The sequence below is a fragment of the Caretta caretta genome, chromosome 16 (genome assembly GCF_965140235.1).
Source record: "Caretta caretta isolate rCarCar2 chromosome 16, rCarCar1.hap1, whole genome shotgun sequence".
Classification (NCBI taxonomy): domain Eukaryota; kingdom Metazoa; phylum Chordata; order Testudines; family Cheloniidae; genus Caretta; species Caretta caretta.
This window is the reverse complement of record NC_134221.1, coordinates 799,681-824,315: the sequence shown is the minus strand read 5'-3', so window position 1 is coordinate 824,315 and position 24,635 is coordinate 799,681. Positions and strand designations below refer to the sequence as shown.

The 24,635-nt window shown below is 45.8% G+C and overlaps 2 protein-coding genes across 8 annotated transcripts in view; one reads left to right on the top strand and one right to left on the bottom strand.

Moving 5' to 3' along the window:
- Nucleotides 1-22,771, bottom strand: part of PNPLA7 (patatin like domain 7, lysophospholipase) — a 437,365-nt gene extending 414,594 nt beyond the window's left edge. For 3 of the 5 annotated variants that reach the window (XR_012665266.1, XM_048823395.2, XM_048823397.2), the window contains exons 1-5: nt 22,634-22,771; nt 18,604-18,638; nt 5,920-5,994; nt 4,411-4,498; nt 1,719-1,801 (exon numbers count right to left, since the gene is read on the bottom strand). Coding sequence is in view for 4 of the 5 variants with exons in the window: in XM_048823395.2 (XP_048679352.2) it covers nt 1,719-1,801; nt 4,411-4,498; nt 5,920-5,994; nt 18,604-18,636 (279 nt within the window). In the remaining variant the exon portion in view is untranslated. Of the gene's footprint in view, nt 1-1,718; nt 1,802-2,054; nt 2,211-4,410; nt 4,499-5,919; nt 5,995-18,603; nt 18,639-22,305; nt 22,463-22,633 lie in introns of those variants that run through there. The other 2 variants (XM_048823396.2, XM_048823400.2) reach the window with 2 other exon arrangements.
- MRPL41 (mitochondrial ribosomal protein L41) lies at nt 22,095-23,937 on the top strand. Of its 3 annotated transcripts, none has more exons than XM_048823402.2 (2): nt 22,095-22,278; nt 23,370-23,937. In XM_048823402.2, the coding sequence occupies exon 2, from the start codon at nt 23,379-23,381 to the stop codon at nt 23,784-23,786; it is 408 nt and encodes a 135-aa protein (XP_048679359.1). In that variant the 5' UTR covers nt 22,095-22,278; nt 23,370-23,378; the 3' UTR covers nt 23,787-23,937. The 3 variants fall into 3 exon arrangements, with proteins under 3 accessions (XP_048679359.1, XP_048679358.1, XP_048679360.1); XM_048823401.2 differs by lacking the exon at nt 22,095-22,278 and adding an exon at nt 22,851-22,948; XM_048823403.2 differs by lacking the exon at nt 22,095-22,278 and adding an exon at nt 22,919-23,041.
- The last annotated feature ends 698 nt before the right edge of the window (nt 23,938-24,635 follow it).

Below are 24,635 nucleotides of genomic sequence, written 5' to 3'. Positions count from 1 at the left end.
ATTTTAAAATGTAGGGACAGAAAGGGGGTCTTTGGATAGTTTAGGAACTATTAGTGAAGTTTTATACTTATACACGTTAAGACCTGGGCAATCATGTCTCATCTCTCAGGTTATAAAACTGGTAACTACAGAAACATAGAATATCAGGGTTGGAAGGGACCTCAGGAGGTCATCTAGTCCAACCCCCTGCTCAAAGCAGGGCCAATCCCCAACTAAATCATCCCAGCCAGGGCTTTGCCAAGCCTGACCTTAAAAACTTCTAAGGAAGGAGATTCCACCACCTCCCTAGGTAACGCATTCCAGTGTTTCACCACCCTCCTAGTGAAAAAGTTTTTCTAATATCCAACCTAAATCTCCCCCACTGCAACTTGAGACCATTACTCCTTGTTCTGTCATTTGCTACCACTGAGAACAGTCTAGAGCCATCCTCTTTGGAACCCCCTTTCAGGTAGTTGAAAGCACCTATCAAATCCCCCCTCATTCTTCTCTTCCACAGACTAAACGATCCCAGTTCCCTCAGCCTCTCTTCATAAATCATGTGCTCCAGCCCCCTAATCATTTTTGTTACCCTCTGCTGGACTCCCTCCAATTTTTCCACATCCTTCTTGTAGTGTGGGGCCCAAAACTGGACACAGTACTCCAGATGAGGCCTCACCAATGTCGAATAGAGGGGAATGATCACGTCCCTCCATCTGCTGGCAACGCTCCTACTTATACAGCCCAAAATGCTGTTAGCCTTCTTGGCAACAAGGGCACACTGTTGACTCATATACAGCTCCTCATCACTATAACCCCGAGGTCCTTTTCTGCAGAACTGCTGCCTAGCCATTTGGTCCCTCGTCTGTAGGGGTGCATGGGATTCTTCCGTCCTAAGTGCAGCACTCTGCACTTGTCCTTGTTGAACCTCATCAGATTTCCTTTGGCCCAATCCTCTAATTTGTCTAGGGCCCTCTGTATCCTATCTCTACTCTCCAGCATATCTACCACTTCTCCCAGTTTAGTGTCATCTACAAACTTGCTGAGGGTGCAATCCACACCATCCTTCAGATCATTAATGAAGATATTGAACAAAACCGGCCCCAGGACTGACCCTTGGGGCACTCCACTTGATACTGACTGCCAAGTAGACATGAAGCCATTGATCGCTACCCTTTGAACCGATAATCTAGCCAGCTTTCTATCTACCTTACAGCCCATACTTCTTTAACTTGCAGGCAAGAATACTGTGGGAAACCGTATCAAAAGCTTTGCTAAAGCCAAGGAATAACATGTCCACTGCTTTCCCCTCATCGACAGAGCCAGTTATCTCGTCATAGAAGGCAACTAGGTGAAAAGGTGAAAGGCATGACTTGCCCTTGGTGAATCCATGCTGACTGTTCCTTACAGCTATGGAGATAACCATAAGAGTTAGGAAGGAATCTTTCCCTTCCACACACAGCCCTGCAAAACTAGACAAGTGCATTCTTTCCAAGGGGAAAGAGGAACTTGCTCTGAAACATCAGGCATTACCCACTACCTGTTAACAGGATACTGACTACAAAACATATGATCCAGGATGACCAACCCAACATATTAGAGACTTCTCGTCTGAAAAAATGCAGGGGGCTGGGGCTAATAACCAGGGTAAGCAGGTCAGGCATCTGGGAGTTCACATTTATCTTCCTGGATTTTAATCTTTATTTTCCACTCTCCCTTCCCTCTCCATTAGGTGTACTTACCTTTCTCATGATCTTCCGCCCATAGAACATGACTTTGTCTCTCTTGCGAAATCTGTACTGAGGCACTTGTGGCTGAGGTTGTCCTGAAACACAAAAGAATCATCAAATAACTCTGCAGATAGTTTGTAACAAGGGGAAAGAGGAGCATGCAGGTGCATTGACCTTGCTCACTAGTTGGAATCCAACTTACATTATTAACAGAAATTCATGTGAAACTCAACTTCTTCCTGTTGGAGACTAGGCCAAAACCCCACTCCTTTTTGTCAGTACAATTTAAAATGAATGACAAGAAAGAAACCTATTCTGTCCAAACACTCTTTTTGGATGATGAGCTACCTGTGTTCAAGCTGTCAGTGGACTGATTTAACCCTGTGTTACTTTTGCCTCACAATGTAGTTGATTATGGGATGCATTCCAAGGAACCTTGATTGTAGGTATCATGGGGTCAAAAACTGCTATGGAGATAGAAAAAATACAAATGGTAGGGAAGTCAGAGTGTGAGGCTTCTCCTAGTCAGTCCTGGAAGCAGCACTGACCAAAGGGAGCCAAATTCAAGTGCTTATTTCCCAGAAGAGAAGGTCATCATAACACTTAGTGAGGAGAGGAACAGAAAATAAGGACAGTCCCAGAAGTCTCTTCTCACCATCCCCACCCCAGAGAGGTAGAGCTCTGAACACATTAGGATTTCTAAGTATTACTCCCTGAAGGATATGTTTCACTCATACTTTCCAAGCAGCTTTAACGTCATAGGTGCAGAATCTCTACAGTGCTGAACAACTGCCAGTCATGCCATCTGCGGCAGGCGATTTTAGGAACCATTCCCATTTCCAAAGCTCTTCTTTATCTAGAGCAGGCCCTGCTCTTACAGGGTCTGTGAGAAAGATGCTTACTGCAATTATGCTCTCAGAGTCCTTTAGCAGACTATGGTTAGATGCTAGAGAAAGCTCTCAGCTATGGCAGATCAATGCTGGTCACCAGAGGTGCCGACTTCCTAATGTGCCAGGGGGTACTCCCCCTCAGATCTACCCCAGGCCCCACCCTGCCTCTTCCCACCCCAACTCCGCCCCCGAGCACACCCTACCCTCACTCCGCCCCCTTTCCCCCCAGCTCCTCCTGCACACCACTGAACAGCTGATCACCAGCAGGCGGAAGGTGCTGAGCGGGGGGGAGGGGAGAAGAGTGCTGATCAGCCAGGCCACTGGCAGGCGAAAAGCACTGGGGGAGGGGAAGGACCTGATCGGGGGTGGGGGGTGCTGCCGTTGGGTGCTGAGCATCCACCATTTTTTTTCCGTGGGTCTGGAGCATCCATGGAGTCGACGCCTATGTTGGTTACATGGCTACTACTGAAGCATAAGGATGTACAATGACAGTTGCCTATCCATAACAACAGCCCAGAAGGAGATGCAGGAAAATAAAACAGCTGAAGTTCACTGAAGGGAAATTCGAATTTCCCATGTAGCCCCTGAACCATCAAGCCCAAAAATCATTCCCAGCTCTGCCTTATTTTCAAACAGTGAAAAAACACTCACCTAAAGTCAGCAACATTGCATGAGATGTTAAAGATTTGTCCAGTTCACATTCACCCTCGTGATCGAGGTGATAAAAGGCTTGCTTTTTGTTTTTAATACTCTTGAAAAAACATTTCTGATACTTTGAGAAGCTCTGATGAGCTCAGACAGCTCTTGGGAGCGGGAGTTGCACAGTAGGGAAATCAAAAAGAGGAGTTAAAGAGACCAAGGGCTGTCAGCACTGCCTGACAGTGGAACTACAGAACAGCAGTAATCTATGGTGTTTTTCTGCTTTTCCCTTTGATAGAGGCACCCCTCACTTGTGCATTTAGTAAATTTTATTGCACTAAGTTTCAACACAAAGCAGGGAGAGCAGAGAAGGGAAATGCACTGCAACGTTCAGGAATGTTTACCAGTTGAGAAGGAAAATGAGTTCTAGATCTGTCAAGAGAGACAAGGGCTAAGAATCCAGCCAGCAGACTTTCTCTGGAGCCTGACAACAGCCCCCAAGCTGGCCCAAGAACCATACTAAGGGCCCTCCCAGCAGCCACCAGGGATACTGCCTCCATAGTACTTTCAGCCCCTGATGGCCATGGAGACATGATGTCTAGAATTTGGACTCTGATCCACCACATGTTGTCTCATTTATGCCATTTCTGCTCCGACAGGCCAGGCCAAAAAACAGACAGCTGAAGAAGGAACTTAACATGTCTCCAATACACAAGGAGCAGTTGTTATAAATTTAATTTTTTAAAAGGCCATGAAGGGCCTTTCACCTCTCTCCCAAAGATTTGGGCTCCTTCTATAGCTGTGCACTGGATTCATCAGTTGTCCCTCACAGGGATGCCCCCAATTTTCACCTCTGTCCCACTCAAACTCAGTGACATCTCCTGATTACACCAAGTTATTTACATATTGATTGTGATGCCATGGAGTTTATTATATGCTAAAGAAACTAAACCCATCTAATTTTAAGCTTCCTGAACACTGCAGACACTTGGACAGTTAACACAATCAGCAATGCAACAAAACTTCTGTGTCCTTTTAAGGCTGTTTTCCTGCTTGAATCATTACCTCCAGAACAAGCACTGGCTCCATCACATTACATTAAGGAAATATTAGGGTAAAGGAATTCCACTGAGAAGATTCTGTTTTAAAGCATGTGTAGCAAGTTGAGTACTTACTAGATTGCTTCACCTTTCTGTAAACGACAAACACAAAAATCCCTATAAGGGGCAATGCCACTGCAGCTCCAATTACTATTCCAGTTAGCTGTGGGGAGAGGTTAGGAAAAAGAGTGAATAATTAAAATATTCCTTAAAATTTTGCTAAATCCTACAGCAAACACTCAGCAAGGTGTGAATGTGGAATTCAGGGCATGTTCAGAAATCCTCATTTTGAAAAAAAGGAAAAAAAAAAAGTGACCCAACTGTGATATAACTAAGTACTGCAACATTTACACAATTGCACAGTCTCCCTCCCACACACATACCCCTGGGATCCTCTGTTTCTATTTGAAGGACCTATGAGTTGAATAAATAGGTAGCACATGGGGTGAAAACTCCACTTCATGTATTGCAGTAATGTGAGATCACATAACCCACTCAAGCTCTGACTTATTCCTGGGGGAATTCTGCGCCACTGCACATGTGCAGAATTCAGGTACCCCACAGATTTTTTTTTTCTCCACAGAAAATACATTCTGTCAGAGAGGCACTGCAGTTGCATCTTTCACTCAACAGGGGCTGCTGTGGAACCAAAACAGAGGGTAGCAAGCTCACTGTAGCAGCCAGCAGCTGATAGGGAGAGAGCAGAGGCTGGTTTTCTCATAGCAATGTGGCTGTGAGTTCAGGTGAGGAAGATGCGATATTGGGGGGACAGACAGAGCAGGGCATACGGGGCTGTTGCGAGGGACAGACTAGAGCGAAGGCTAAACGAGAGTGGGGCTGCAGGGAAACCGGGGGTGGGGGTGTGCAGGGTCAAATGGGGACCAGGGGAGGGGGTGCATGGGAAGGAAAGTGCAGGGACACATGGGGACAGGTGGTGGAACTGTGGTTGAGTGGCAGTGCAGGGACACATGGGACAGGGGCAGATGTGCCTGACTGAATGGGAGAGGCTAGTGGACAGCCAGGGTCAGCATGGGGGAGGTTCCCCAACTCCCTAACAATCTCTCTCCCCAAAAAAGCCCTGTTTCATACTTCTCCCACCCATACCTACCAACCATTCAGGTTCAGTCCCAGGCTGCTTCCGAGCAATTACTTCCCTCTCCCTCAGCTCCTCCATTACCCACAACTCCCCCAAGCCTTTGCACTGCTTCTGAGGGGTGCAGGAGATGCATTTCTAAATTGTCGTTTAAATGAGTTATTACTCAAAGTTCTGTATTAATATTCCCAGTAAGGAATCTATTTGTCAAAAACATTTCCTAAATCTTTTTTTCCTCGTCTGTACTGTTACAGACATAGTTCTTGACAAGTAAATTACCAAAATAATTGAAACCAGCGTGATTATATTGTGCTATTTTGACAAATAAAATACATAGAATTTTAAAGAATTTTAAGATATTGTGCACAGAATTTTCTATTTTTGGCACAGAATTCCCCCAGGAGTACTGACTGTACCTGAGAAGTAACACACAGGAGGCTATTTATACACACATTTTATCTTGCATCCAATCAATGAAAATAGTATATTACCATAGTAGTTTGCATTCTGTCTTCTACGAACTGAAGAACTCGTGTTCGTAGATCTATGCCCACTGGGAATCCAGCCTAAAGCCAGAACAGAAAGGGAACAATTAAGGAAAAAGCTTGCAAAAACTGAAGATTCTTTAAAAGACTATCTGTACACATAGCAAGAAATCTCAGTAACAGTTACTGCACATCTGGTCTCATGCATCCAAAGTAATTTTCTTACATTTATATAGTGTCTTCCTTTCAACCACATAGTAAGGCGCTTTAGGATCTAACAGATTGTGTGAAGTATAGGATCTGATCCTGTGATTCCTTATTATTAAATTTCTACTTATAACAAGTATTTTAAAACCATTTGTTTGAGGATCCAGGCGCCTTTCATATAAATGCCACATACAGCCACAAAAGAAATAACTCAAGAACTTCCCTAACCTTAAAACAACCAGTGATAAAAAATCAAACACTGTCATCCACAAATACCAGCCCTTATGTTCCTCCCTCCCCAAAGACCTAGGCTATTTCAGTCCTGGGTGGTGAAGGAGTGTGACTCAGGGGCCTCTTGATGCCAATTGGCAGAAGGCACATACTTAATACTTCACCAAAGGTGACATGTAAGGTCTCTACTAATGGTCATCATCCTTGCATACATTTTGCAATGATTATAATATTTAAGAAGTTATGTATCTATACTAAAAATTATGTTCTTAAGGCAAGGCAGATCAAGGTGACATGCCTCGGACAGGTTCCTTCCAGGCAGGACGTAACAGATGCTTAAACCTCCCCGTCTGGTCATATCTGTACTGTCCACTCCATAATGGAGGCCTATTCATACTGAACCAGATATCGATTAAGAGATGGAAAAGTCTACAAGAAAGGAGTTTACAGGGGAAAAAAGAACAAACAGGAGAATGTCCTGCTTATGAACAAGGACAATGGTTTCCTCTGAGATGTCTGTGTGTACAGACAGACACCCTGGATCTTTCACAGAGGAAGCAAGCTGACAGCGTAACTTATCTTTAAGGACGTGTGGTAGCAAGATGCCTCAGAACCCTGGGTACCCCCAAGAAGCATCACAAGGAATAAGTTCCAAAGTCAAGGGCCCTCAAAGAGAATGCCTTGTCAGCATCTCCTTTTCTTTTAAACCAAGGGGACTTCAATTCAGGCACCTTCACTAACCACAGCTGTGGCCCAGGAGAGGAGAAATGCAAAGCCCTATAAGCAGGAACCAAGCCATTTAGGGGTTTATAGTTGACAGCAAACACCTTAAACGCCACTCCAAAACCAACAGGCGACATGCAGAGTCACGGATGTCATGTGCTCCCAGCAAGATATGCTCCTTAATAAGCACCAACTTCAGTATCCAGATCAGTTTAAGGCACATCTGTATGTAAAGGGCAGTACAGCGCAGTAATCGAATCTTAACATGACAGAGGCTCAGATAAGGGTAGACTTCCCCACATCCGAAACACACAGTAACAAGATCTGGGACAGATATAGATGAAGAAGTGTTTTCCTGGCAACTCATAGAATCATAGAATATCAGGGCTGGAAGGGAACTCAGGAGGTCATCTAGTCCAACCCCCTGCTCAAAGCAGGGCCAATCCCCAACTAAATCATCCCAGCCAGGGCTTTGTCAAGCCTGACCTTAAAAATATCTAAGGAAGGAGATTCCACCACCTCCCAGGGTAACGCATTCCAGCGTTTCACCACCCTCCTAGTGAAAAAGTTTTTCTAATATCCAACCGAAACCTCCCCCACTGCAACTTGAGACCATTACTCCTTGTTCTGTCATCTGCTACCACTGAGAACAGTCTAGAGCCATCCTCTTTGGAACCCCCTTTCAGGTAGTTGAAAGCACCTATCAAATCCCCCCTCATTCTTCTCTTCTGCAGGCTAAACAATCCCAGCTCCCTCAGCCTCTCCTCGTAAGTCACGTGTTCCAGTCCCCTGATCATTTTTGTTGCCCTCCGCTGGACTCTTTCCAATTTTTCCACATCCTTTTTGTAATGTGGGGCCCAAAACTGGACACAGTACTCCAGATGAGGCCTCACCAATGTCGAATAGAGGGGAACGATCACGTCCCTCCATCTGCTGGCAATGCCCCTACTTATACATCCCAAAATGCCATTGGCCTTCTTGGCAACAAGGGCACACTGTTGACTCATATCCAGCTTCTCGTTCACTGTAACCCCTAGGTCCTTTTCTGCAGAACTGCTGCTGAGCCACTCTGTCCCTAGTCCGTAGCGGTGCATGGGATTCTTCCGTCCTAAGTGCAGGACTCGGCACTTGTCCTTGTTGAACCTCATCACATTTCTTTTGGCCCAATCCTCTAATTTGTCTAGGGCCCTCTGTATCCTATCCCTACCCTCCAGCGTATCTAACACTCCTCCCAGTTTAGTGTCATCTGCAAATTTGCTGAGGGTGCAACCCACACCATCCTCTACATCATTTATGAAGATATTGAACAAAACTGGCCCCAGGACCGACCCTTGGGGCACTCCACTTGATACCGGCTGCCAACTAGACATGGAGCCATTGATCACTACCCGTTGAGCCCGACAATCTAGCCAACTTTCTATCCACCTTATAGTCCGTTCATCCAGCCCATACTTCTTTAACTTGCTGGCAAGAATACTGTGGGAGACCATGTCAAAAGCTTTGCTAAAGTCAAGGAACTGTTGCTCTATGTTTGATTAACAGCAGCTGGTGATCTAACAATACCCTGAGATGGCAGACTCTAGTAACTAACAGCACAATCAACACTCCGGCTATAGTCAATAGGAGATCTGGCTACACATGGACTCTGGGATCAAACCCTGTAGAAACAGAAGTCCTTTTGCCTACTACTGAAATACAGGCACCTCTGGGGTGAACAGGTTTCAGTTAGGGTCAGATAATTGTTAGCATGCTCCAGGAGAGGCAGGATAAGTTACTATTTTGTAGGGATCACCAATCCAACTCCAGCTATGAGCCCACTCTCTAGGGGGCCTCCTCAGGAGATAAAGCTGTTCCATGTCCCTAGCCCAGCTGCAGCCTTACTAAGTACTGAGCTCACATAGTATACCTCTACGCCAATGGTCCCCAAACTGTGGGGTGTGCCTGTCCAGTGGGGCGCAGTGGGGCCCAGGATAGCCCTCATGGGAGGGTGTGGAGGGAGCATCATCCAGGCCTGGTCTGCCCCCAGCTCTGCTCCAGCTGTGACCCCAGCTCCGCTCCCAGTCCCTGGCTGCTGCCCTGCCTCTGCTCCCTGCCATGGTTTGGTTGTCGGTCCCTGCTCTCTGCCACAACTCTGCTCTCAGACACCGGGGCGTGTGTGTGTGGGGGGGGGGGGGGGTGTGCAGACAGGACACATTCCATTATTGGTAGGGGGAGGCACGAGAGGAAAAGTTTGGGCACTGCTGATCTACACAGCCAGCAGCAGTGAGCCTCTGAGCCCAGTCAACAGACTTGGGCTTGTGGGGCTCTCACTACAAACAACAGTGCGGACAGTGCTTTTAAGCTGCAGCTCAGGCTGGAGCTTGGTCTCTGAATCCCACCTGTATGCCCAGGCTTCAGAGCCCAAGCTGCAACTTCTACACAGCTATTATTAGCATGGTAGTGCAAGCCCCAAAAGCCCAAGTCTGTCAACCCAGATTCAGAGGCTTGTTGCAGCAGGCTGTGTAGATATACATAATTACAATAGTGCAACTTTAGGAGACTGTCCTCAGGTCCTACCCAGGGAGGTAGAAATAGCTCCTAGAGAGCCCTCTTTGAACAGCAGCATTGCTGGATTTACCAAAAATGGATTAGTCCCCTACTCTAGACACAGGTAAATGTGACAGATGAGTGCAGTAGGAGGGGCACACACAACAGCGAAGCTATTACACCAGGTTGCTTCCCCAGGACCCTACTTGAAGGGTCAGTCAGCCTCTGGCTAGTGGTAGGTTTCTGATAAGTTTGAAGCTAGCTATTGGTATTTGGGATGCAGAGAGTGGACATGTCATAAGGCACCCAGGGACACCACTTGAGGGACGGGAAGAAATGCCTTGTATGATAATATGCTATTGAAATATAAAAGGGCTGAGTCAAGTAAAGAGGAGGGGAAGAACACAAAGACTCCATTGGTCTCTAACCGGCAGCCCTGCCAAGAGCATCCTGGGCAGAAATGAAGGGCTCAGAGCTTGTCTCCACTTGAAATGCTACAGCTAGACGAAAGGTTGCCAACACTCTCATTTTTGCCAGGAGTCTCCCAGAATCAGGCTCTATCTCCCGGACACTACTGAAGCCAAAAAGGGAGATTTTAGGCCGCTAAAAGTCCAGCAGTGCAACGGGGCTAAGGCAGGCTCCCTGTCTGCCCTGGCCTTGTGCCGCTCCCAGAAGTGGCTGGCATGTCCCTGCAGCCTCTGGGAGGGGGTCTCCACACGCTGCCCCCACCCCGAATGCCGACTCCACAGGTCCTGTTGGCCGGAGATCCCCCTGCCCCCCTCCCCCTCCCGCAGGGTCATGCCGGCGGCTTCCAGGAGTGGTGCAGGGCCAGGGTAGGAAGGGAGCCTGCCTTAGCCCCACTGCACCACCGCCCAGGAGCCGCCCGAGGTAAGTGCCACCTGGCTGGACCCCACCCCCCAACCCACTGCCCCAACCCTGAGCCCCCTCCCAAATGCAAACTCCCTCCCAGAGTCCACACCCCGCACCCCTTCCTGCACTCCAACCCCTTGCCCCAGCCCAGAGTCCCCTCCTTCACCCAAACTCTCTCCCAGAGCCCACACCCTTCACCCCATCCTGCACCCCAATCCCCTGCCCCAGCCCTGAGATGTAGTTAGCCAAACCCCAAAACACTCCTGTTGTGTAACTAGGTATACACTATCTCAAGTAACCTACATGTATATTGCCCTGCTGACCCAGAGGAAGCCAGTGGCAGAGCAAAGAATGGAACTCTGGAGTTCCTAAATTCCATCTACTAGATCATGTGCCTTCTCAACTATAGCTCAAGTGGACTGCATGCTTAATAAACCCTGCCCGTTCCTGACCAGCCCATGAGAATGAACACTATTATAAATGCATAATAATTTCAGCCTCATATGTTGTTTGTATATTTAATCTAAACAATTTCCTTCCCAAATACCAGCCGTATACCATGCTCACACAGAGACCTTGCTGACCTACTAGGACACACTTTGTAGGAATTGTATACGTCCCTGATGCTGGCTTACTGTCCAAGGGAAATAATATAGCTATGCAACACAGTTCATATTTGTCACAAATTAATTGTAAATACTGGCTAACGCTTGGTATTCATGATTTCAGAATACGAGAAAAATAATCAGGAAGCCGTAGGGTGAAAGAACCTGGTGCCTGTGATCTAGCTCCTGGAAAAAGTGGGAAGGGCAGGAAGAGATACAAACCCTCCAGGAAAATGTGGAGTAGCAGTTCTCAACCAGGAGTCCAAGGGCCCCTGGGGGTCCATGAGCAGCAGATTTCAGAGGGTCCACCAAACAAGGCTAGCATTAGCCTCATTGGGGCCCAGGGCAGAAAGCCCATGCTGCCCTGACTCCACCACCAGAGGCTGAAGCCAAAGCATGAGCAGCTTAGCTTCGCAGGGGCTACCATGGTGTAGGGCCACATGCAATTGCCCTGCTTGCCTCCCATTAATGCTGGCCCTAGCTTTTGTATGCAGAAAAACAGTTGTTGTGGCACAGGTAGGCCGTGGAGTTTTCATAGCATGTTGTGGGGGGGCCTCGGAAAGAAAGAGGTTGAGAACCCCTGGTGTGGAAGATCTCACACGATGTCCATACCAGTGTGTGCAGTAGGAGAACGTTCGCTCCAAATACAGGCTCACAGAGGCCTGATGCAGGTGGGGCAGTCCCTCAGGATACAAGGGGAGAGGAAGTGACCTCAAAGACCTGAGAGAAGTGAGCACATCAGCAGCACACAAGGGGAGAGGTAGTTACCTCACAGAGGCTTGGGGCATGTGGACAGTCCTAAAAGACCTTGTAAGCTCCATGCTTATCAATACAGACCTCTCATATTTCTTACCATACCTGCAGACCAATAGCTTGACTCAAGGAACTTACAAGTTCCTCACATACAGTCAGCAATGCTTGTAAATTCCACAAACCAAATAACTATAATTCCAGGAAGTGACAAGCTCTACTAGCTCTACAGAGCCTGGTGCTGAGAGACCATAGTCCTACAGCTTCTTCTTCACTTTTTAAGTGTGTACATCATGGTTACAGAGCTAGCTGCACCTCTGACCTCTTCTCTGGTTTCTGAGTGCATCCCCTTCACCTCAGGTCTCATAAGAAGGGCCATACTGGGTCAGACCAAAGGTCCATCTAGCCCAGTATCCAGTCTTCTGACAGTGGCCAGTGCCAGATGCTTCAGAGGGAATGAACAGAACAGGTAATCATCCAGTGATCCATCCCGTCACCTATTCCCAGCTTCTGACACCATCCCTGCCCATCCTGGCTAATAACCATTGATGGACCTAACCTCCATGAATTTATCTGGTTCTTTTTTGAACCCTGTTATAGTCATGGCCTTCACAACATTCTCTGGCAAAGAGCTCCACAGGTTGACTGTGCGTTGTGTGAAGAAATACTTCCTTTTGTTTGTTTTAAACCTTCTGCCCATTCATTTCATTGGATGACGCCTAGATCTTGTATTATGAGAAGGAGCAAACACTTCATTATTTACTTTCTCCACACCAGTCATGATTTAAAAGACCTCGATCAAATTCCCCCTTACTCGTCTCTTTTCCAAGCTGAAAAGCCCCAGTCTTTTCTATCGCTAGGGTGGCATCCCACAATTCTCCCTCTCCTAAATCGAGTCCTACACAACAGGACCTTGCGTATTGACCATGCTTATCCCAGCAGGCCTGACTAAATATGGTACCTGCAGGTCTTTCCCTCAGGAGAGTGTGACCTGAAATGAATACAGTGACCCAAACCAGCTCTCTTAAAACAAATCTTAACAGTCAGAACATAGCATAAGAAAAAAAAAAAGAGTTTAAAATAATAAAAGGTCTACACACACATCTATCTTACCTCCAGGTCAACCATTCCCCTTGAAGCCTAAAAAAGGTCTAGCTTCTTCATGCCCCCAGGAGGGCACATGTATGTGTCAGCGAAAAACATTTGCCTCCCCCGCAGGGCCAGAGTGTTTTTTGTTTTGTTTTTTAACAGTTTATAATCCTTTTGAGCCACAGGCTCCGAGAATTGGCAAAACAAGCTTTATAATTTAGCAGGAGCCAAAAGACAGATCTCCCCAGTTAATGCCTGAGCCACTGTCTCTTACCCCCTTTGAAGTATTTACCCAGAAGTGTCTTCACTGGAGCTCTTGTTTTGCCTTCCTGCTTGTTTCCCAACATCCAGCTATTAAAGTAAACCAACATATTCAAACAGACACCCCAATAGCCTGGTCAAGCATAAATTATTATAGGCCCCTCCAAATCCATCACAGTACATATTAGATTGGATACCATTAGTCTTCTTTCCCCAAGATTAGTGCTCATATAACTTATTTTGATTTTATTTTATTTAAAAACCATCATACACTGGAAATTCAGAGGCATCATCTGAGAACAGGTATGGTTAACAATACATTTAACTTACAAAAAGAGTTACTAGAACATTCTAGTTGTTTTACTTTTTTTAAAGACAAAAAGTACAGACATCTGAAGTTTTCCTACACCACTCTTTATTCCTGGGGGAATTCTGTGCTACTGCACATGTTTAATGAACCAAGCATATTTTTAATTTTTTGTGCAGAAAAAAAGCTTCTGCCAAAATGTGTCTGCAGTTCTGCCTTTTGCCCACCAGAGGGTGCTGTGCCACTACAGCGCAGCAGCAGCTCCCAGCCAGCTAAAGACGAGAAAGAGCCTGCCTTCTTCACAGCACCTGTCAGGCCAGGTCAGGAGACATGGGCTATGGGGAAATAGACAGCGCAGGGTGCTGGAGGGTGGTCAGACACGGGCTCATAAGGGCTAGTGGGGGATGACAGACTGGGGCAGGGGCTGAATGAGAGTGGAGGCATAGGGCCACAGGGGGGAGGGAGGTTCAGGGCCACATAGTGATGGGAGAGGGGGTGCAGAGCTACACAGGGACAGAGGGTGGCTAAGTGGGTTCAGAGACACATAGGGACAGGGGGTGGCTGAATGGGGGCACAGAGCTATGTGGGGGCAGGGACACAGGGATGGGGGAGTGGGTGTCTGAGTGGAGGCAGATGAACACATGTGGATGGGGGTGCAAGGACACATGGGGATACAGGAACACATGGGGACAGGGGCAGATGTGCCTGACTAAATGGGAGAGGCTAGGGGACAGCCAGGGTCTGCATGGGGATGCTCCCAAACAATCCCTCCCTGCCCCCACAAATTTTTATTCCATACTTTTCCCACCCATGCCCAACAACCCTCCAAATTCACACCCAGGCTCCTTCCCAGCAATTTACCTCCCTCTCCCTCAGCTTCTCCGTTACCCCTGACTCTCCCAAGCCTTTGCACCGCTTCTGAGGGGTGCGGGAAATACGTTTCTGTACTGTAGTTTAAATGAATTATTACTCAGAGTTCTGTATTAATATGCCTAGTAAGGAATCTATTTGTCCAAAAACATTTCCTGAATCTTTTTTGTTGTCCGTATCGTTAAAATACCTGTCAACAAGTATGTTTGTAAAATATCGTGTGCAGAATTTTTAATTTTTTGTTGCAAAATTCCCCCAGGAGTAACCCTCAGCTTTTCCCTCTTGCCACAACCATATTCTGATTGAAGGCAGGAGATCCCACCCAGCTGCCACATAAATGTTTCCTGTTGTGTATCCAAATTACACAGCATGATTCTTGACTGTTTTAGAGAGATACGGATTACAATTTTAACTATTGAGTGGCAATCTATGTTCCATTATAAAGCTTACTTTATTCACTAACTTTTTAGTTGTAGAAGCACATAGTGTTCTTAGATTGTTTTCAGAACTACTTATATGAAAACTCAAAACAAAAATCTGATTTTTCACAAGGGGGGGGATTTTTGTCCATTTACAACTGACCACTCATTCATTTCAGAAGTTTAAAAATTCATACATATGTATATTTCAATGCTTTGCAGTGATTATTTACTTTGCCAGCAATTTCAAATTTTTAAAAATATTTCAATTATTTATTTGCTATAAGTTTAACTGTACAATATACCTGTCAGGAACTTTGTTTGATAAATTTACAATCTGACATTCAGATTCTGCAAAATACAAGCTATTTTAACGAAATTGAAGTTGCATACACCTAACCCTTTTAGTTGTGAAGATAACTTTCAAAATGTGAACTTACAGCAGTTAGTCTAAAACAACTGTTGACTGTGAAGTTTTAGACGTCAAATGTTTTGTCATCTAACTTCAGATAAGTGCTCAATCTGGCCTAAAGAGTATTATGGCTGGCTGTTTGTCACTGTCATGAATTCCACAGTTTTTTGGTTTTTTTTAAGTCAACAATGGCTCCATTCCACTGCAGAGTTCAGTTAGTTTTCATCTAAAAACAAAATAAATAAATAAAACTTTTTTAAAGAGCTTTCTAGCCTTTATGGTTACAAATCTATTTTCCAAAACTTAATCAAACATAACCAGTGCAGTGTTCTCTCAGTCCCACCAACAAACTGCGCCTCTGTAGGGTGTTCTTTATTTCAAATCTGACAATATGTTCTAAGAGGACAGGAAATCTGTACCGAAGGCAATACAGTTTCGAAATATACAACATGCTTTCTCAAAATAAGACCTAATATTTTAAGAACTGTACCAATATTTTGTATGAATACATTATGTTTCTAAAATGCACTATAACTCTCAATATACTTGAAGCAAATGAGAGCTGTGATTTGAGGGCAGTCACCTAAAATAGTAACTTTCTGTACCATCACAAAGCCACAATTTTTCCAATTTGTTACCAGAACAAACTAATTTTAGATACAATAATTTATACAAGATCCATAGGATATATCACCTCAAAAGGAATTTTGAGGGGGAAAGTTCTATGGCCTGTGTTATATAGGAGATCAGACTATATGATCACAATAGTCCCTTCAGGCACTGGAATCTATGAGTCTATGAACCTCCTACATAAAGTCTGAAAGCCCTTAAAAGTGATGTTAAGGAAATAAGATCATATAATACTTTTAAAAATAATTGCCTAGGAAGACACAATTCAGATTGCTAAGTGCAATTCAAGAAAAGGTGTACCATTATACACAGGCACAGAAAAACTCAAAGACTATGGAAATCACAATTTAAGGTTACGTAAATAATTCTGCACCAATCTTAGCACTCAGTTCCTACACACTGAACATTAAACAGAAAAATTCTAAACTACCAGCTTCCAACCTACTTTGGACTCCTTTTTAAAGTTAGGTTTCTAGTACTAATGATAACCTGAAACATTTTTCAAAATATGAACTGATGCAGTATGTTACTCCTGATTATAAGAACAGCTCCACTGCTGATCGCAGCTGCCAAGGGAAAGTAGTAAAACACTGGTCATTTCAAGAGCTGTTATTAAAAATGCTGCATATAGCAGAAGTAAGTACCAAACTATGGATGAGACGGGACACAATATGCAGATACTGGGTTACGGACAGACCAGTACAGACACACTTACTGGAGCAGTAGCCAGGAACTTGGGTGAAGGATAAGAGAAGTAGAGCAACCCTCAACTCAACAGTCAAGAATAGAAGGGGCAGAGAGAAAGTTTCTTCTTTCCCTCATAACCCATGTGGGACAGGACGGGTTTAAACATACGAGACTCACTAGCCAAAGGCCATATGAAAGATGGAGTCCTCCAACAAGGTCCAGGCCAGCATATTTACAGAAATTCCAGCAGTTGGGGGTACTGTAGTCCTGAGTTCTCTTCCACCTGCCACCCCTTTCAATATTTCAAATCACCTAACGAGTAGGTGTCTGGTAACTTTTTCAAGCTTTGCTTTAAATTATACATAATTATATTATGGCAGAGGTGGATTAAGATTTTTTGGGGCCTGGACACAAAGAACATTTGGCCCCCCACATATCCCTCACCATGAGGCCCCACCCCCGGCTCCTCCTCTTCCCCTCAAGGCCCCTGCCCAGGCGGGAAACTGTAGCCGTGCCATGGTAAGAGCTGCAGAGAGCCCAGACAACCATGTGGAGCCCCAGACTCTCCACCTACCATGGGCGGCACACGCCAGGGGACAGGGACACATACTGAGGGCTGCTCTCAGGTCACCTGGCCCACTGCCCAGGAGAGGTGGAGGGTCCAAGGCTCCCCACAGCAAGCCAGGCTCTCTGGGGCAGCTCTTACCATGGCCCACCTCTGGCTTCCAGCCTGGCTGGAAGCAGAGCCTCAGGGGGAAGAGGAGGAGCAGGGAGTGGGGCCACAGTTCTAGCACTGGTGGCCCTCCCACTTCTACACAGGTTCTGGCACACCTGCAGGGGCCCCCAAATTGGTACAGGACCCATCCATTAATCCACCACTGATTATCAGAGAAAACAAACAGGTAAAAAATTCTTACAACTGTTAGCTTAATCCTTATGCTGCTATTTTTAATCTTCCTCCTTCCTGTTCATTCAAAGAGTAGTTCCATTCCCAACGTCTTCTCCCACCACAACTTGTGCTCTTTTGTTCCCAATGGGATCTCTTTCGAATGATACTATAGCGACTGGGGAAGACGGAGTTCGGTTTAGTGGGTAGACTAATCCCTGCTTATTCTTTCCTAGTAGTCTCTTTCCTGTGGGAATTAGTCCAGATGGTTTACTTCCCAGGACAATACCCTTTAGATGTCTGGCAAATATACACAACCTTCTGTTGCCAATAATTACTAAATCATAGCAATTCATATGGTAATGTGCCCTGAATGTTCTTCGGGGTTCATGCTGTAATAGACTATGGGTCCATCGGGGACTGTAAATCAACAATTCTATCTTGACAACTAATTTTACCTTGCTGTTTCTGACGGGGATGCATGTCCCATCTGGGCAGTCACCAGTAAAGAGAGCCTTGTCTTGCTGTTATTACCACCAGCTCCCTCTGAGATTACCAGATATCCTCCTGGCTTGTCAAGTAGATTTGTTTCCATGTTGTTATGCTTTGATTGCTGAAACTGTGATTTAAATAAAGCTGGCATGGCCTACCTTTTTTTCCCCTAGGAATAAGTAATTCCCAACACATAATTGCCTTAAGGCTCTATTAAATCATATATTTTAGTACATCAAGGTATAGCCATAGTAAAAGGCAGCTGTCAAGGGACTCTACCTTTTTCCAGCTCTTCAGTCTGTGGCTGTATTATTGAAATGAATGGGACAACTCACCTGAGCAAAGTTAAGCGCATCCATAAGCATACACAGGATTGGGGCCTGAAAGCTACAGGGCAACCAAAGAAGTGTGGGAGTATATTATATGCAGTTTACGTTGAGTTACTTTGGTAATATCTTAGACTATAATGAAGGCTGGAGGAGATAAGAAATGCAACTGGATGAAGAGGATTAGAAAAATGACAGCAAGCTGGGGCCAATCTTTTAAAGATTTTGGAGGGTGAAAACAAAATATCTTACATGTGGAACAGTTCTTATTTAAAGCCAATATTCTTTAACAAGTTAGCCAGATGTTACTAAACTGGGCACGTTAAGTTCCAGATACTGGAAACACAATAAGTGCTTGAATAAATCAGAGTATAAATATAAAAATTCAGCATACTGTACCTCAAGGCTGGAGTTGCTGTCCTCATCACCCATGGCTTGGGGCGGAGGGGAGGAAATAAATGAGAGAAGAAAACCTAGTTAGTAAGTGACATTCATCATTCCCACAGTCAGTCAGTGTTAATAACCATAATGCGAAGTGTTTGAGAACTAATCCTCCAAGCTTCTTTATTTGTCATGACAAGGCAAGTTAATAGAAATATTGCATTTTTCTTCATCTTCCTGAGAGAAAATACAGGAAACAGCAAGTTTCTCAGTGAAGAAATAAACAAGCAGGGTGATGATTTGCTGTTCTAATATTTTAGTACAACAATGATAATTAATGAAACTCTCTACATGGTAACCAAGCTGTGTTTATGGGTTTCAATCAAGGGTCTCATATGCAGCCCAAACAGAAAACAACAAGCCAGCACCCCCATCCCACCAAATTAATTAAACCTGCTCAAAGAAAGTCCCAAACATAATATTGAAAATGGCTGCTGGAGCCAGAGAGCCTTCCATGCTAGGGCTCCCACTGTTTCTAATACAAGTGCAACTGAATTGCTATTAGCAACAATGAGATTTGTTTTTAAACATTTGGCCTGTATCTTCACTGAGAAAAAAGATGAGTTTTACTGGTGTTTTGCTAACCCATGTTAAAATCCTAGTGATGGACAAAGTAGTTGTAATTTTAATCTGTGTTAGCTGCTCAAGGTAAACCCTATGGCATTCACCTCGAACAGCTAACTCAGTTTAAAACTGCAACTGCCTTGTCGACCTTAAGATTTTAATATCGGTTAGCTTAATACAGATTGAAAAATACACTTTTTTGCCTAGAGAAGTCAAGGCTTTGTAATGTACACAAGGCCACAGAATTAAAAGTCATCCCTCCTGGGATCTTAATGTATTTACCCACTACTTCCAAACTGAAAACCCAGCCCAAGCCTTCTCTTCAAGCCTGACTACCACTATGCTTACCTCACCAGAGCATAAGGCTATGCTTAGGTTTCATTTTTTGCTCCAAACCCTACAGTGCAGCGTGTGCTCTCTCAGTCCCTGAGGGCTATATCCACTTTCCTTATACCCAGGTGGGCGTAACAAGCTAATTGTACCATTGAGTCAGCAAAACAAACACCATTTTCCAGCAAGGTCCCCACTTTTAACATGATGCAGTTTTCAGGCAAAGACCATCAGCTGTTACAGGCTTCTTTTCCCTTATACTTTCATAGCCATATCGTTACCACTTGTAGAACCATTAGAAAACCCAGACCTGACACAATACTTAACACAATTCAAAGCATAGACCTGAACTGCAGATCAGTAGCCAGGTCAACCTAGGAAGTTCTAATACACAGCGTCACCATATCCTACATAATGCCTTTATGCAAACAGTTTGAGTTTTCTGGGGAACAATACTATAAAGTACTACATATGTGCCAAAAATACTGCTTCTGCGATGAACATTAGCTTGTCTTATCCCATTGCATGGTGTTTGCTTTTTTAGCACAGTTCATAATTACCCAATCAGTAATTAAATGAAACTAACACTATGTCTACACTACAGACCTTACAGCAGCACAGCTGTACTGCTGCAGCTGAACCACTGTAAGGTCTCCTATGTAGCCACTCTATGCCAGCAGCAGAGAGCTCTCCCGTCAGCATAATTAAACCACCCCCAATGACCAGAGATAGCTATGTCGGCAGGAGATGGTCTCCTGCCGACATAGCGCTGTCCAGACCGGCATTTTTGTTGGTAAAACTTATGTCAGAGGTGAGTTTTTTTCACACCCACGAATGACAAAATTGTAGACATAGCCTAACATTCTTCCCAAAGCCTTAAAAAACAGCAGCCCTATTTTGTACCCCAACAAATTATCTTCCTGAAAGACTGAGTTTAAGGTAACAGTGGCTAATCCAATGAGTCACGCAATTAGTCAATTTCCTCTGCTGTCAACCTTTTACACAGCAACAGGGAAGACAAATTCATTAAAAATGAAACAAAACAAAAAATAAAACCACAGAAACTGGAATGGGGATTCAAAGGCAGCAACAAGTGCCTTAAACTAAATTTCTTATATCTCTTTTAAACAGAATAGATTTCAAGCTGACACTGTCCCTTTTAGTCACTATTTACAGAAAAAGTTTTAATTAAATATCTTTTGAGGGACATTTTTAAAGTATTTCAGCATTTCTAGTAAATAATTCCATATTCCACAATGAAAAAGTAAAATATTTAAAAGTATAACAGATTTTATTTTGAGTCTTATGAATCTTAGTTTTTCTGCTCAAATTATGAAAAACAACATTATTTTCTGTCAGTGTACAAATTTATATAAATAAAAATATTAACTACACAGAGATCTAATGAAACTCAATTTTAAAAAACTGGGGAAAAAACCACAATATTCACCCTATCATGCATGTCTTATTATTTAAATATGAAGAAACATCCCCTGTAAGTATAATGGATGTAAAGGATTTTCTATTAGCTTAAATGTGAATTCCATTAATCTGTACACTTTACCTCCTGTACTAAAATGTAGTGCATTCTTACCACCTCATTATGCTTTTATTTGATTTTGACAGACTACACAATGTTACATTCATTAGTACACTATGAAGTATCCTAAGTTATACACTAAACCAGGGATTTTCAACCTATGGTCTCTGGGGTCCAGAGACGATGACTAAGGTTTCCAAAGGGGTCCGCACAATCATGTAAAATTTGTTAGGGGTCCACAAATGAAAAAAGGTTGAAAACCACTATAGTAAACTATAGCTGTCAAAATGAAGGACATTTTGTGATGCAGCATCTTTGTGTTTTTTGTTTATTCACTTAAAAGGCTAGTCAGTTTTACTTTTAAAAAATCATTTTTCTTTAATTATTAACATCAAAAAGGGTAGATAAGTAGATTTTTGTGCCTGGGCTGGTACACTTACATGACAATTTTGCAAGGCTTGGGGGGATGGGGGGGAGGAAACTGATTCACAATATACTTTGACATTTTGTTTATGTTTTTTCCTGTCTATTTAGACCCTGCTCTTCTAAAGACTTAATTTTTTGCATTATGAGTAGTCACACTGAAGGACTACTGCAGCACAATCAATGGGAATATTCACTATATGTAAAATTAAGCAAGCAGGTACATCTCTGTACAATTGGGGCTTTAGACTGAGAACTCTCTAAGGTGAAGACTCCATCTCCTTTGTGTTTGTACAGCACTGAGCACAATGCTCAATGCTTTTTAATAGCTACTGCAATATAAATAAACAATAATAAATAGAGACACAAAGCGGATGTGGTAATGTCTTTTATTAGACCCACTTCTGTTGGTGGGCCAGATAAGCTTTTAAGCTTACAAAGAGATCTTCTTCAGGTCTGAGAAAGGCACTCAAACACACCGAGTACCTTTCCCAGACCCGACGCAGAGCTCTGCGTCAGCGCAAAAGTTTGTCTCTCACACCAACAGAAGTGGGTCCAATAAAAGGTGTTACCCCACCCACCTTGTCTCTCTAAAGTCCTGGGACCAACACAGCGAAAACCACGCTGCAAACAGCAATGATAATTCTCACCCTACCCCAACCAAGCATTGGGGCAGGTTAGCGTAGTGCTGCCCCGGGATACCCAGCGCTCGCTGCAATAACCCCGCATCCAAGAGGGGACGCGCCGCGCGGGAGCGGACTCTGTGCAGAAGCGCCGTGAGTAAACGGGGGCCCATCACCTACCCGTGCCGCTGCCCGTCACTGCTCCGGCCACGGCCAGATCGGGCCCAAGCCTCCAGCGAGGCCCCAGAGCAGCCAGGGGCTGGGAGAGGCTCCAAACCGCTGCCCTGAGGCGCCCGCCGCCGCCGGCAGCACCCAGCTCCGCGGTGACCTCGCGTGCGCGGGAATCTCAGCAGAGGCGGGGCCGGTGGGGCGCGGGGCGGGGCCGGGCCGGGCCGGGCCGGGCCGAGGCGGCGGGGACGGGGACGGGGACGGGGACGGGACGCTCGCGGTCCAGCCCCTGGGGCAGCGGGGCCGGCGCCGGGAGCGCCCAGGAGGCGGGGTGACTCACCGAGGGCTCCCGGCGCCGTTAAAGCGTCTCTTCTCGACAGGAGACGGGGGGGCCCTGCAAAGGAGGTCAGGGGTTAAAAGTCAGGGCAGAGGGCAGAGGTCACTCAAGAAACGGGACCGTGCTTCCTAGGCCGCTTCCGCCAGCAAAAGACGCCGTGTGCGCACGCGCGACGCGACGACGTTTCCGCCCTCTCGCCGGCCCGACTCTCCGCGCTGATTGGCCAGAGCCTTGGCACGTGTCGTCACGGCGGCCGCGGGCGGGCGGGCAGTTGCGCCGCGGGCGAGCGTCGAGCGGCTGAGGGGGAGCGCGGCGCCGGTGAGGCGGGATGTGGGAGAGTCTCTCGCCGGAGGCGCCGTCGGTGGCGCGGGGCCGGATGCCAGGGGGCGCGGGGCCGCGCCGGAGAGACGGGTCAGGCCACCCCCTCGTCCCGGCGCCCTGTCCAGAGGGACCCGCGGCGGCCCCACCCGCCCGTGGCTCGGGGGCCCCAGGCCGGCTGCGCCTGCCGGGCACGGCGGGCTGGTCCCCACCCGCGCGGGCAGCCGGCTGCTCAGGCGCCACGGCTGGGAGGGAAGCGGCGAGGGCTGGGGCCCGCTCGGAGCAGCGGCGCTGTGTGCAGCGGGAGCTCCCGGGCTCTTCTCTACCCCAGCGAAGCGCAGGCCAGAGTCCTACCCACGCGCCGTGCGAGGAACAGCCGCTCGCGCTCTCTTCTTACGCCGCCTTTTGTTTCCTCTTGCAGACATTCAGCATGGGGTTGCTTACCAACCTCGCTCGAGGCCTGGTCCGAGGTGCGGACAGAATGGCTGAATTTACCAGCAAACGTGGACCCAGAAGCCATAACAAAGGCAGAGGAGCCAGGAAATTGGGTTATGTCACCTTAGGTGGGAAATTTATCAAAATTAAGGAAATGGTCCCTGAATTTGTGGTTCCGGATTTGACAGGGTTTAAGCTCAAACCATATGTTTCCTATAAGACTCCTAAAGGGACAGAACCACCACTGACGGCCAAACAGCTTTTCATGGAAGTTGTTGCCCCACAGATTGAGAAGGATATTAAAGAAGGAACTTTTGACCCCAATAACCTTGAGAAATATGGATATGAACCTACTCAAGAAGGCAAGCTCTTCCAGTTGTTTCCCAAGAACTATGTGCGTTAAGAAGCAAAGAATATTATAGCTTTCCCTTGAAAGTTTCTGCAGCAACTAATCCATAGGAAATTTTTTAAAAATGTTGAATATGGAGATTTCGGCTAGAGAGGGAAACACATCCTGCCCTCTTTCAGTACCTATTAAAAGAAAATCCTACTGACTTGTCGTGTGTAACTTTTAGATATCTCAAACATTTTTAAAAAGTAACCAGATTTGTAATTCAGAAATGGAGGAGGGCAGAGCGTTGAATATAACCAGCTATTGCCTGGGCCGTACCTGTGTCTTTTCATGTTGTGGCCTGGGATCAAAAGCAGCAGATGCTGTCATAGAATCATAGAAGATTAGAGTTGGAAGAGACCTCAAGAGGTCATCTAGTCCAGTCCCCTCCTCAAAGCAGGAACAACACCAACTAAATCATCTCAGCCAAGGCCTTAAAAACCACCTCCCTAGGTAACCCATTCCAGTGTTTCACCACCCTCCTAGTGAAATAGTGTTTCCCAATATCCAACCTAGACCTCCCCCAGTGCAACTTGAAACCATTGCTGCTTGTTCTGTCATCACTGATAACCGCCTAGCTCCATCCTCTTTAGAACCCCCCTTCAGGTAGTTGAAGGCTGCTATCAAATCCCCCCTCACTCTTCTCTTCTGCAGACTGAACAATCCCGGTTCCCTCAGCCTCTCCTCATAAGTCATGTGCCCCAGCCCCCTAATCGTTGTTGTTGCCCTCTGCTGGACTTTCTCCAATTTCTCCACATCCCTTCTGTAGTGGGGGACCAAAACTGGACGCAATACACCAGTGCCGAATAGAGGGGAATAATCACTTCCCTTAATCTGCTAGCCATGCTCCTAATACAGCCT

Bases quoted from the DNA above. Each gene is read 5' to 3' on its own strand.
- MRPL41 (XM_048823402.2), top strand. From the start codon at position 23,379: ATGGGGTTGCTTACCAACCTCGCTCGAGGCCTGGTCCGAGGTGCGGAC.